The sequence below is a fragment of the Eumetopias jubatus genome, unplaced genomic scaffold (genome assembly GCF_037043125.1).
Source record: "Eumetopias jubatus isolate StellerSeaLion01/CBP00866 unplaced genomic scaffold, mEumJub1_p1.0 scaffold_10, whole genome shotgun sequence".
NCBI classification, from domain to species: domain Eukaryota; kingdom Metazoa; phylum Chordata; class Mammalia; order Carnivora; family Otariidae; genus Eumetopias; species Eumetopias jubatus.
The window spans coordinates 81,566,874-81,580,722 of NW_028274816.1; the positions used below are offsets into that span (position 1 = coordinate 81,566,874).

The window sequence follows — 13,849 nt, forward strand, 5'->3', positions numbered from 1 at the left end:
TCATGCCGGAAACTCTATCAACAGACTCTTCCTCCTCTGGAAACGTCTGGCACCAGGCAGCTTCCAGGCAGGTCGGCAGCAGAGCCCAAAGACTCTAGAGGCTCACTAGCAGCCTTGCTTTCCTCCGGAGGCGGCGATTCCTTGCCTCTCCCTGTAGTGATCGGGCTGCAGATGGGGTGAACCCCAGCGGCCTATTGTGCCACCCATCCTGCGGCTTCCCTGGGCAGTATCTCTAGGTGTCTTCTCTAGAGCTCTTCTGGGGAAACTGATCCAGGTTGTGGTGATTTTACCAGGTAGTGTGAGGGTTTCTGTAGAACCTCGTCTTACTGTTGAACTTGAAGACATGGGTCTGCACGTTGAGGGGCTGCACATTGAGGGGCTGCACGAGGTGTGGCAAAGGTGAGCCCAGCGGCACCACCCCAAGATCCCCATGGCTCACTGTCCTCTGCACGTCTGGTGCGGACTTGGCGTGTTGTAGGTGTTTAGTGGGCACCTGGATTGGTGGGATGGACGGGCGGGTGTTTCTTCTCGGGTAGGAAGGAAGTCTCCACCCTGATCTGGAGACACTGGTGTGTGGGTTTCCTTTGAGGGCGGCACGCATGTGGGTATGTGTGTGTTGGAAAGCTTGAATGAGCACCACACCTACATTCACACAGCTTCCCTTCTTTGTGCAGACTTCGGGAAGATGCATCAGCTCTAAAATCCGGCTGGGATGCCCAGATTGCTCAGCTGTCCAAGGAGATGATCTCCAAGGACCTTCAGCTTCAGTCGCTGCAGGGAGAGGAGGTAGAACTCAAGGCACATCTGGCCAGATGCCAGCAGGACATCGGAAGGTGACTGTCCCCACAGCTTCCCCGAGAGCGGTCTTTTCCCTGCGTACCTCCTAGGGGCCTGGCGCTGTTCTGGGCGCTGCAGGTACAAAAGGGAACAGAATCAAGGCCCTGGCCTCGCATCCTATTGAGGGAGAAAGACAAACAGGAAAGAGAAGAAGAACATCTGGTCGTGAGAAGGGAGAGCACGGGGACGGGGTGATGGAGGGTGGCCTTTCCCCGGGAACGGGCCTGGGTCCGGAGCAAGCACCACAGCAGCATTCTTGTTGCTCGGTCCCGTGTGGAAGTCGCTGCTTCATGTCTCCTGTGTGATTGCTAAGGAACGCCTGAGTAAAGAACGTGTTCTCTCTCTTGAGGAGTAGTTTAAATATAACAAACGCACCTGTTTCAGCTGTACGGTCGGTGAATCTTGACCAGCACGTACACCTCTCAGCCACCCCTGCAGCCGAGTTGCGAACCCTGTCCCTGGCCGGCTGGCGCCCCCTCTCCTCTGGCCCCAGCCCTGCGGCCGCCCCGCCAGCCACTCCGCATTCCGTCTGTGTGCACTTTGCATCTGGCTTCTCTGCATGCTTGTTGCACGTTTTCTATGTTTCTGTGTCAGTTTGGGGAATTTGTGTCTTTCAGTGAGTTTGCCCGTTTCGTGTCATTGTTGACTTTATTGGCACGGAACTGTTCGTGGTGTTTCTTTATGTTTCCCCCGCGTGCGCAGAGCCTTCGTAACTGTCTCTGTCCTGTTTGTGATCAGTCTAGCTGGACATTGTCGATTTTACGGATCTTTTCAAAGAGCCAGCTTTTGGTTTCATTGACTTTTCTTAGTTGTTTTCTGGGTTTTTAATTTCATTGACATCTACTCTTAAAAGATTATTTCCTTTCTTCTGCTTCCTTTGGCTTTAATTTGGTGTTCTTTTCACAGCTTTTAATGGTAGGGTCCTTGATTATTATTTTTGAACCATTCTTTTTTTCTGAGAAATGTAAGCATTTAATGCTGTGAATCTCCTTCTGAGCACTACTTCGCTGCGTCCCACAAATTTTGATATTATTCAGTTAAAAATACTTTCTAATTTTCCTTGTGATTTCTTTTTTGGTCCATGGTCTGTTTAGAAATGTGTTGCTAAGTCTCCCATCATTTTGAGATTCCCAGATATCTTTCTGTTACTGATTTCTGATTTAGTTCTGTTGTGGACAGAGAACATATCCTGTGTGCCTGCTCCACGGGACCCAAGAGTGGGGAGCACAGGCATTCTGGAACTTCATGGTCACGGGACAGTGCTGTGGCGGTTCCTGACATTTTACAAAGTATTGGCCCTCCGTGGACATTTTAAAAATAAACAACTCGGGGGTGGCTGGGTGGCTCAGTCGGTTGAGCATCCGACTCTTGGTTTTGGCTCAGGGTGTGATCTCAGGGTCCTGGGATCAAGCCCCGCGTCGGGCTCCTCGCTCATGGGGAGTCTGCTCGAGATTCTCTCCCTCTGCCCCTTCACCAGCTTGTGTTCTCTCTCTCTCTCAAAAATAAATAAATAAATCTTAAAGAAAAAATAAACAAGTGGGCTTTCACCACAGTTTGCGAAACCCTGTCCCACTGCTGTGAGCCTTTGTGTCTGAAGATGTCCCCATGTTTGCCTTTTTGCGTGAGTGCTGATTTTGCTGGGTTTAGGATGCTAAATTCCAAATCACTTTTTCCTTGGATTTTTAAAAAACATTTTATTTATTTATTTGACAGAGAGAGAGACAGCGAGAGAGGGAACACCAGCAGGGGGAGCGGGAGAGGGAGAAGCAGGCTGTCTGCTGAGCAGGGAGTCCGATGCGGGGCTCGATCCCAGGACCCCGGGACCATGACCTGAGCCGAAGGCAGACGCTTAACGACTGAGTCCCCCAGGCGCCCCTTCCCCTGGGTTTTAAACCCATTGTGTGTTACTTTATTATTGCTCTAGAACAAATCACTGCAAACTTAGTGGCTTTAACAACGCCCATTTATTATCTCGGTTTCTGTGGTCAGGAGTCTGGCTCGGCTCAGCTGTGTCCCCGGCAGAGGGTCTCACTAGGCTGGGACCACGGTATCGGCCAGGCTGCCCTTTCCTGCCAGGCTCCTCAGGCTGGTGGCAGGGGTCCTTCCCCGTGGCTGTGAGCCGCAGAGGTGCCTGCAGGCCCTGACAATGTGGCCTCCCGGCACGGCAGCTACTTCTCAAAACCAGCAGGAAACGCCCTCCGGTGGGCAGGACGGGGTCTCGTGTGGCCTCACCTGCTCAGGGGCGCGCCCATCCTGTCGTGCACACAGCCCGCCACCCTTGGGGGAGAGGCCGTCCAGAGCCCCCCAACCATGCGTTGCCCCGTGCGGCCAACGAGAAGCCGGGGGCCCATCTGGCACTCACTCTCTCTCCCTTAGGCTTCTCTTTCATCTTGGAGCCCAACACTCCACGCGGCGTCTGTGCGTGTGGTCCTGTAAAGCTCCCCTGCCTGGTGCCTGGAGAGCCCTTGTGGTCCGAGGACGTGTGTCCCCCCAGTTGTGCAGGCTTTTCTCCTTTGTCTCCTCCGTTCTGATCTCTCGGACCCGCTTTTAGGTGGACGTCGGTCCTCTGAGCTCTGGAGGCTTTCTCTGTCCTGGTGGCTCCAAGCTCTCCGGCTCGGGCCACTGTGCTCTCTGGTGGTCGCTCTGAAACCTTCTCACATTTCTCTGCTGGAACCACATCTCTTTTTTCCCCAAGTTTGTTGGCTTTCTTCCCTTCTCTTCTTACGAGTGGGTTCTTTTGTTTCTTGAGTTTGGTCTTCCGTGGTGCTGGTTTCCTTGGTGTCGGGAGTCCCTGCTCCTCTCTGAACCGGAGCCTGTCCGCAGGTGCCCTGTCTCCTCCGTGTCCCCACTGCAGACTCCTCCCAGCTGCGCCAAGCATGCCTCGTGTCCGCGAGTGCACGCGAATAGGGCCAGCCCACAGGGGCCCCCGAGGGACCCGACGGCAGTGTGGTAGCGCCCTCCCTCCACCCCATCACCTGCAGCACACCTTTGCTCTTCGTGTGCAAGACATTGACCTCCGTGCTTTTCCCGTCCCCGGAGGTACAAACAGCAGCTGTCCGTGGCTGCGGAGAGGGAGCGGGGCCTGGAGCGTGAGAAGGTGCAGCTGGAGCTGGACTGGCGGCAGCGCTGTGATGGTGTGGAGAGGGACCACTACCGCAAGTCCGAGGACCTCATTCAGGCCCTGACCGAGGCGCGGGATCAGGTCTGTGTCCCCAGGCCCGTCAGGTTTCGTGCTGCACTGGGAGGGCCTGGGAGCGCCCTGTGGCTCATGGAGGAGGGCTCTGGGCTCTCACCGTGTTGTCGTTTGGATTGGAAGATGCCGAGCCTCACTGAGCCACGTGACGTGTAGCAACAAAGATGAGAGCAGCAAAGGGTGCCCCTGTCCTGCGCATAGTCTTTGACGGCATCTTAGTTTTGCTACGTTGGTTGTTTAACTGCCCTAACTGACCAGTGCTGGGAGGGTCCGTGGCCACACCCGAGCCTGGTGCTGCCACTCAGCCGGCCCTGACCACCGCGTGGTCCTGGGCCCCGGGGGCTGCTCGCTCACGTGTCTGCTGTCTGCTCCCCGGGAAGGACCCCGAAAGTTGGTGCTGCTACAGCAGGAGCTGAGGCCCACATCTCTTCCCAGGTTGCTGCCAAGCTCCAGGAGACAGAGCGGACGCTGCGTGACCAGGAGGTGGTGCTGAAGGCCTTGACCCTGGAGAGAGACCAGGCCGTGCAGGCGTTGAGGACACACGGGCTCCTTCCTGAGAAGGAGGTGCAGGTCAGTGCTGCCCCTCTCCTCCCTAAGCCTCGCCTGGGAAGGCCCACGCCCCAGCGGCCCGCTCCTTGAGCCTTCCCTCAACAGCGGCCGTGGGAGAACGGGGCCACACAGAACCCAACTGGAGGTCGGTCTTCTCAGCCGTGTTCCTTTCCTGTGTCTGTCGGCACAACAGGGGCCAGTCTGGCCCCCAGAAGAGCTGAGGTGACTCCGTGCTCAGACTCGTCTTCATATCTTTAGCTCTTGAAATCTCAAAAACACCCACATTCCAACATTCTGCCGTACAGATGGGTAGTGTACCGTTGCTTCCGTGGCCTCCACAGAGCTGTTGTGGGGGTCACTGTGGGCCATGACCCCGTCCGCAGGGCCTGCCTGAGTCAGGCAGGTCCGCCGTGACCTCTGTCCCGGCCCTTCGATCCTGCGATGCTGAGGTCGGTGCCGTGGCCCGAGACACAGGGACCCTGCGGAATGGTTTGGAAGGAGCAGGGCCGGGCTCCAAGGTCCATGGTCAGAGGGGCAGGGTCTGTGAGAGGCCCGCGGGCTGACGGGTGGCCCCGAAGAGACAGGTTCCGGTCCTAACCGCCAGCTCTTCGGGATGCGACCTTACTTGGAGGGTCAGCATGAGGTGGGGGAGCGGGAGGGGCACGTGGAGGATTTTTCCAGGCCCGTGAACAGTTCTTGTTGCGTTTGACACACAGTGAAACACACAGATCTTCGGTGCACACAGGTCAGTGTGTTTGCCATGACTGTGCCCATGGGGCCCAGCCCCCCAACAAGATACAGAGCATTTCTGTCACCCTGGAGGTTCCCCTCACCCCTTCCCGTTGGTCCCCGTCTACACCCCAAGGGCAGCAGCCGCTCAGACTTCTGGCTTGTCACAGGGACCCGGTGGGTAAGGTTTCCTCCAAGACGATGTGCTGGCTGTGTGTCCAGAGCCCAGCTCCTAACCAGTGTCAAGATATTTGTAATTTGGGGTGCCTGGCCAGCTCAGTCTGTAGAGCACATGACTCTTGATCTCAGGGTCGAGTTTGAGCCCCACGCCGGGTGTAGAGGTTACTAAGACGTACGTGTATATATGTGTTCCTAACTTGTCCTATAACCCGTGTGTGGGACCCAAGACCTCTACTTTTTCTCTCAAGAATTGTAAGTTCTGGTGCAGGCTCGGAGTTGACATCTGATGATCCTGTCTTGGTCATTCGTGAGAATTGTCAGAACCCAGGAAAATGACCCAGTGTCTGTGAGGACAGCTGGGCGGGAGCCACAGCCTTGGAGAGGACGTGGCACATGACCACAGAGGCTCCCTCAGGCCTCGGCAGCACAGGGTAGTGGGAAGGCTCAGGGGCGGGATCCATGGGCGGCAGGGACACCAGTGTCCTTCCTGCCACATCACTGGCCACAGAGCCGGATCACTTACCCACTTTAAAAATTGTGAAGAATGCTTCCTGTCCTCGTAGCTTTGTCGGTGTCGGGGCTGATTTTGGAGGACATGGTATACAGTCAGACGTCCGGAAGGAAACCCCAGGGTGCAGCCAAGGGCCCTCTTGTAATGGAAGCCTGCGTCTCTCCAGGAAGGACAGAACCAAGGGGCTAGAATTTATCCCAGAGACACGCGTCTTCACACCTGGTGTCTGAGCCACCGACACACAGCCATGGCCATGTTCTCCCTGCAAAGATCTCCTTGCTGACGGACAGCCTCCCAGAGCCTGACACTGACCGTGAGAGGCCCGCGGGCTGACGGGTGGCCCCGAAGAGACAGGTTCCGGTCCTAACCGCCAGCTCTTCGGGATGCGACCTTACTTGGAAATAGGGTCTTTGTGGGTGTAACCAGTTCAGATGAGCTCACTCGGGAGCAGGGTCCTGATCCAGTAGGACTGGCGTCCTTATAAAAAGCTCAGCACGTGGAGACACAGGGAGAAGGCCAGGTGCCGACGGAGGCAGACACGAGAGTGACGTGGCCCCAGACCGAGGGACACCGAGGAGTGCGGGTCCACGCTAGAAGCTGGAAGAGGCAGGAAGGGTTCTAGCCAGAGTCCCCAAGGGAGCGTTTGCTTCCAGCCTGAGGCACGTGCCCCACAGTCAGCATCACAGGAAGCCCCAGCTCCCCACATGTCTCACCTCAAGGCCCCTGAGGGAAGCCATGTCGCTGGGAAATCTGGGAAACGCAGCAGGGGAGGCGGCTTCCGGGGCAGCGCCAGGGGCTGTGTGTCCAGTAGTCCGACCTCTGTCCTTTATGAAAAGTCACTCACCCGGTTAAGTGCGTCATGGAGGCTGAGCAGAGACCACGTCAGTCCCCCAGTGGTGACGGCCCCAGGCTCGGAAGCCCCGGCCCTCACGGTACGGGTCGCAGGGCAGTGCACAGCCAGTGCCACAGAGGTCACCACGCCATGTCACAGAAGAGACCGTGGCTCTCGGAGCTGGCTGGGCTGCCCCGGGGTTTGGGGGCTGATGCTGCCATTCCGTCCTACAGATGAGGGAGCCAAGACCCTGAGAGGGGTGTTCCCTGCCCCACAAGTGGCAGAGGGAGCATCCGAGCAGGGCCGGGCCAGCAGCAGGTCCCACGTGGCTCTGCTGTGGGGTCTGTGCAGGAGCAGCTGTGAGGTTTTGTGCGAGGCGCTCCAACGGGCATGGGAAAGGGAGGTTGGGGGTTTGCAGGGAAGCAGGTGGCCCTTCCTGTCTGCAGTGTCCGCGGCGAGCAGTGGGGCCGTGGAGGGTGTGACGGGGGGAGGGTGTTGGAAACCTGAGGTCTGTGTTCAGTAGAAAAAGAGCTAGAAGTGAGGCGTGGCCACTGCAAGAATTCAGCAATCTCCGTTCAGTGGCGTGGCCTCGAGCCAGGCGGACCCCAGGCCCGACCCGGCTCAGCTCCTGCTCGGCCCGGAGCAGGCTTCCCCTCGCGGTCTCCAGGGCACTTCCCAGCGCATGGCGTGGTCGTGGGTTGAGCACGCAGGGGTGGTGTGGAGACAGCGTGGTGGCTGGGTCAGGCCTCATTAGCTCGAGCGTCCGTTCTTTCATCCGTGTGACGCGTCCCCTTCTCAGAACCTTGAAGGGGCTGTGCCCCAGCGCCTGGCCCCCCGAGCACATGGAGTCCCCCGTGGCAGAGCCTTCAGGCAGAGTCTGGTTCCTCTAGTTGCCTCTTCCTGTGGGTCTTAATACGCGTCCCCGTGCACGTGCTGTTTTTATAGAGTTCAGGTCGTGCTAATATATAATTTTGAGGGTTTTTTTCCACTTTTTTTTTAAAGATTTTATGTATTTATTTGAGAGAGAGAGAATGAGAGATAGAGAGCACGAGAGGGAAGAGGGTCAGAGAGAGAAGCAGACTCCCTGCTGAGCAAGGAGCCTGATGTGGGACTCGATCCCGGGACTCCAGGATCATGACCTGAGCCGAAGGCAGTTGCTTAACCAACTGAGCCACCCGGGCGCCCCCCCCCTTTTTTTTTAAAGATTTTATTTATTTATTTGAGAGAGAGGTTTTTTTCCACTTCTGTGACAACTGTGTTTCATGTCCTTGTAATTCTTCAAAACACAGTGTAAATGGCCGTACATTTGACCATATGGCCCTTCTCTTCCCCGCGGCCGCTGAGCTGGTTAGCGCCTGTCATCCTAAGGCCGTGTCGGAGCTTGGTGGACGCTCACCTGCCCCTCGGTGGGTCAGTGCTGCAGGACTGGGCCGGAAGGAAGGCCTGGACCTGCGGAGCCTGTGCGGCAGCCGGGGCGGCAGGGCCGTCGGCAGGTGCCTGTCTGTGGAGGCGGGGCCTCTGCTCGGGCTCAGACCCGGAACTGGGCAGTCGGCCCACAGGGCCGCGTTCCCTGGCCTGAGCCTCCGGCATCCTGGTCCTCTGCTGGGCTGTGGGCACACACTCGTTTCCTGGAACACATCTGGTTTTCTGGTTGTTTACAGCCAGCAGCAGGCCCTGCTGCGGTGAGCCCCTCGTGGTCACTGTCGTTTCTGAAGGACGCCGCCACTGACCGTAGGGTCGCAAGGCGGTCGGGGTGTTCCCTTCCTGCACGCTGCACCCCAGCCCTCTGTCTCGAGGGTTTCAGTGGCTGTCATGAGGGGTCAGCAGAAACCTTGCGTTTGCGCCCGTGCACACCACGTGATACCCTGTTTTCCTCTGATCACTTTCGGGAGTTTTCTCTCTACCACTGATCTTTTTTAGCAGTGGGATCGTGCTATGCTGTGATTTCCTTTGTGTTTATCTTGCTTTGGGTCCGGTGGACTTCTTGGGTCTGTAGACTTACGTGTGCATCACGTTTGTTATAAATGAAGTACTTCTTCTGCCGAACCTGATGACTCTCTCTTCGGTCTCCCTCGGTGCTTGAGCTACAACACGTCCTGTTGCCACGTGCTCGCGCTCACGGAGCCCCGCTCTGTGACGTCTGGCCAGCTCTCAGTGAATTTCTCATTTCTCATCTCTGCGGGTGCTGTCTGGTTTTCTAAAATTATCTTCCATTCCTCTTCCTGTTATGTCCCTGTTTTTCTTTAAATCCTTGAGCATGTTTGTGATCATAACTGCACTGAGGTCTTGGACCACCACTTAGCATGTCTTCGTGGTTCATCTATATGATCGCGTGTATTAGAACGTCATTCCTTTTTGTGGCTGAACACTGTTCCACTGTGTCACGTTTGTTTTCATTCACTCATCCACTGGGGACACTTGTGTTTGCACATTTTGGCTCCTGTGAAAAACACTGCCGTGAATACGCATGTACAAGTTTTTAGCTGGACGTATGCTTTCGGGGTGGAATTGTGGGTCATGTAGTAACTCCGTGTTTAACCCTTTGAGGAGCCGCCAGGCTGTCTTCCCCCACGATGCAGCGGCACGTGCCCGCAAACAGCCTTCACGGCGCTGACGGCCCCGTGTCGCCTGCCTCCTTGCAGCACAGTTCCTGCCTGTGCTTCCCATGCCAGCTGCCCCCGCGGGTGGGGGGTGGCTTCCAGGTTTCTCAGGAAAGGCTGCCTTTGGCCAACAGCAGCCTTGTCTTTGCGACAACTGGAAGTTCGGTGTTGTCAGTTGAGCCGGGAGGGCAGATGAGTGGGGTGCGGACACGGCCGGCCCTGACGGTCCTTCTGTAGCTGCGAGCATTCTCTTTCTTTCTTGACAGATGCTCCTAAGGCATCACGAGGAAGAAATAAGGGGAAGTTTTCCATCTAGTGAGATCCAGAGGCTCCAGGAGCAAAACACAAGCTTACGAAGGGCTGTTTCAGAGATGAGGAAAGAAATGGAGACCCTGAGTGACCACATTCTTCCTCCTGCCCCATCAGGGGGTCAGGCCTCTGACACAGAGCAGCCCCGTCCAAGCCCAGAGGCAGCAGCTGAGGCTACTGGTGAGTGAGGGCGAGGGCAGCAGGAGGAGAGGGGAGGGCAGGGGGACATGGGTCTCCACTGGGTCCAAGATGGGCTTCCCCTGGAGTCGTATGCAGGAACGTCTGCTTTAAAACATTACTTCAAACTGTGGCAGCAGCATTTCCTCGGAGGGAGAGCGTCTTAAGTCTGTGCCTCTGTGCGGGATAAGTGTTTTATTGGTAAGGGGAAGAAGACCGTGAAGGCTGTGTACCTGGCACAGGGAGGTGGCTGGGCACTGTGTCCGAGTGGCGGGCAGCAGGCCTCTCCTCGGAGTGTCCTGTGCTGTAGCCGAGCTGGGCTCCGCCACATGCGCGGTTAGGAGGGGCCCAGGAATGGCCGTGACTGGAGGGCACCGGCTCTACCTCCACACTTGAGACACACTGTGCGCATGAAGGTGCATGAGGGGGCGCTGGGTGTCTGCCGGCCTGTGGAGCCCTCCTCGGTGAGCACCGAGGCCAGTGGCCATTGCAGGGGGCGGGCCGGGGGGCAGGCAGCACCAGCCTGAGTGGGCCTCTGCCTTGGTGACGGTGGAGGGAAGTGTCAATGTGTGTGCCTGTGTGTTTACTGGTTTTTTGGGGGCAGATCACGTTACGGCCCTTGAAACAGAAATACGAAATCTAAAGCATAAATTTAAAACCTTGGAGGAACAAGTAGAAGATGTGTTAGATCCTTCAAAGAGGTCCTCCCCTCACACCGACTTTCAGCCCAGCGTCTACACCTCGGCCGAAGTCCCTGGTAAGAGTCCTTGTCTCGTCCTGTTGCATGCTCTGCCCCAGTAACACTACCTTTGTTTTGACTGAAATATAAACCCTACAGAAAGTCTCAAAATGCAAACGCACAGGTCAAAGAATGGTCACAAAGCGTAGGTCCCTGTCCCTGCCTCCAGGAGTGCCCAGGCCAGGCCGTTGTCAGAGCGTTTACGCTGGTTCACCTCTGCGTGGGCGCCTCCCTGCCGCACCCCTGCTCCGACAGCACGCAGACGCCCCCTCGCCCCGGCTGGGGCGCCGGCTGGGTGGGGGGCCCACCTGGGGGGCCGGGGGGATGGACGCAGGCCAGGCAGCGCCCCCGAGCTGCCCAGCAGGTGGTTTACGAGAAGCGAAGGGAGGAGCAGGACACTCCCCCTCTCGGTCACCCTGTCTCTGCTCAGGAGCTGGCTGGCTTCCCAAAGCTGGGATCTTTTATTTCTTTTTCTTGTGTCACGTTTCTTGGCTGGCATCTCCGGTACGATGTTGGTAACGGCTGGCTTTCTTCCTGATCCAGAGAAAAATTTTTAACGTTTCACTTTAATATTTGGTAAGGATTTGGGGGCTCAGAGTCAGAGTAAGGAAATTGCTTTCTCTTCCTGTTGTTGGCAGATCTTTGTTTTTTATTGTGCTTCTGTCAGTTTTGCTTAATGTGTTTTGAAGCCTTGTTGTTGGATGCGTACAGCCCTAGGATTGCTGTGTCTGTGACGGGGACGGACCCTTCTGGGGTCCCAGAACGGCCCTCTCTTCCCGGCAGCTCTCCTTGCCCCGGGGTCCACTCCGTGTGCTGTTGGTCACTAACCTGGCCTCCCCCCGGTGGGTGTCTGCTCGGCGTGTCTTCGGGATCCTTTCCCCTTTTAACGTGCTTCTACCACATTTGAAGTGAATTTCTTGTGGACAGCACATAGCTAGGTCAATTTCTGAAATGCATTTTGCTAATATTTCTAACCAGTATACTTACACCGTCCATGCTTGCACTTGTGTGGAGTGTAAGCAGCCGCTTCCTGCCTGTTTTCTGTCTTCCTGCTCGTGGGTCATCCGCACGTTGTTGATGTTCCATTGTCACGGGTCTGTGGTTGCTGAGGGCACAGCTTTGGTGGCTGCGGGACCACGGCCAGCTCCTGTCCACACTGCACAGCCTCCCTCAGAAGGCGGAGGTCAGCCTGCCATGCACGCCCCATGCCCACGGGGCTGTCACAAACCCCGCCTCTCCTACGTCAGGAGCTGCTTCAGGCAGGATTATCGCTCTTGCTTTGAACTGTCAAACATACTTTAAAAAACTCAAGAGGAGGGCGCCTGGGTGGCTCAGATGGTTAAGCGTCTGCCTTCAGCTCAGGTCATGATCCTGGGGTCCTGGGATCGAGCCCCGCATCGGGCTCCCTGCTAGGCGGGGAGCCTGCTTCTCCCTCTGCTTCTGCCTCTCTCTCTCTCTCTCTCTGACTCTCATGAATAAATAAATAAAACATTTTAAAAAAATAAAAAAATAAAAAACTCAAGAGGAAAGGTGGAGTCTGTGACATTCAGTTGGACACCTGCCCTTTGCACGTGTCCTTCCTGTGTCCCGATGTTCCACGTTCTGCATCATCTGCTCTTAGGGCAGGTCTGCTGGTGCCAAGTCTTTCCGTTTATCCGAGAAGGGAAGGTATTTGCTGGTGTCAGAGGAGGAGCTTTCAGCCCTTAATCCAGTGGTGCCACTTCCTCCGAGAAGGCCTCTGCCATCCAACCCTTTCCCCGACCAGTCGCAGGCCGAGTCTATTGCTCGGGGCAGGTATCTGATGGTGCTGTATCTGGACACATGCTTCTTTGGCTTATCATGTTGGGCATTGACTCTGAAGGTTATTGTCTTTGCCAGATTTGGGGAGTTTTCAACCATGACTTCTGCACGTGTTTTCTCGACTCCGTGCTCTTTTTCCTTTTGGGAGTCTGACGACAAAACCCTTGCTCTCGTGTTCTCCCCCCCCCCCCTCCCGGGTCCCTGTGGCTCTGTGACTTCTTTCCGTCTGCTTCCTCTGTTGTTCAGATGGACAATTTCTATGCCCCCCCCCGTCTTCAAGCCCGCAGGCCTGCTGTCACCTCCGTGCTGCTCTGGGGCCCTTCGGGGGCACTTTTATTTCGGTTTCAGTTCTAAGATTCCGTTGTGTTTTTCTTTATCTTTGATTGCTCTGCTGAAACTTTTCTCTTTCCATTGTTTTAAGACTGTTGATACATTCTTGCTTTAGGTCCCTTGTTCCCTATTTAAGACTGTTGATACATTCTTGCTTTAGGTCCCTTGTTCCCTATTCCGCATGATCCCGACATCTGCCCTCCTCAGTGCTTCATTCAAGTTGGGGTTTTCCTGGTTATCGGTGTGATGAGAGACTCTGGATTGTGACATGCACATACCGAGTGGATGCTCTGAAACTCCGATCTTTATGACGTCTGTTTTATTCCCCTTCTGCGCTATCGGGCCCTCCACCTTGCTTGGGCACAATGCACGTCTGTGTCCTGGCCCACTCTCTCGGGCTGGGTCTGAACGGCCACTTGGTCTCCAGAGCCTTTGAGATGATGCTGTTCTGCTGTGCCCCTCCTTGTGTGCCGCCCGAGGCCATGGTCCTGGCACTCCCCCCCCCCCGCCCCCAGCAGAGCTCAGCACGCAACACTTTGGCTGTCTCCATGCTGCCTTGGTTTCCATAGGGGCCCCTCGGGGACTTGGTGCAGAGTTAAGGAATTCCTTTCTCTGCCCCCCCACACACACACACACCGCACCCTCCACACATGCTCTTCCCAGGAGGGTGCAGGCGGCTGGTTCAGATGAGCCTCTGTCTGCACCAGGCCCACCTGCAGAGTCTCCCGGCCCTGTGGCCCTTCCGCTGCAGGGAACAGGCCTGGCTGGGGCCGTTCTTGGTCCGAGCTCCCTGGTGCATCTGGGTTGTGGCTGCTCCAGCATCAGAGCTGGGAAATACAGGAAGGAAAACGACGTGGAGCCCACTGCGGAGCATCCCCAACCCTGGAGGCCCTGACCCTTGCCCGCCAGGCCTCCCCTCACAGTCACTTTGGGCTTTCAGCTGCACCGAAGGAGAGGGACGGGGCACGCACATGCTCTCTTGTCCAGAACAGCGAGCTTGCGTTGGTTTTTGAACGTTAAACCAACTTTCCGTCTCTGGAATAAACTCAACACGTGATATATT

The 13,849-nt window shown here is 56.3% G+C and overlaps 1 protein-coding gene across 18 annotated transcripts in view; it reads left to right on the forward strand.

Annotated features, from left to right (window-relative positions):
* CCDC57 (coiled-coil domain containing 57) overlaps nucleotides 1-13,849 on the forward strand; it is a 99,151-nt gene that overhangs the window by 30,776 nt on the left and 54,526 nt on the right. For all 18 annotated transcript variants that reach the window (XM_028112342.2, XM_028112349.2, XM_028112347.2 and 15 more), the window contains 5 exons: nucleotides 675-833; nucleotides 3,877-4,039; nucleotides 4,466-4,600; nucleotides 9,698-9,920; nucleotides 10,522-10,674. In XM_028112342.2, the coding sequence (XP_027968143.1) occupies nucleotides 675-833; nucleotides 3,877-4,039; nucleotides 4,466-4,600; nucleotides 9,698-9,920; nucleotides 10,522-10,674 (833 nt within the window). The remainder of the gene's footprint in view (nucleotides 1-674; nucleotides 834-3,876; nucleotides 4,040-4,465; nucleotides 4,601-9,697; nucleotides 9,921-10,521; nucleotides 10,675-13,849) is intronic.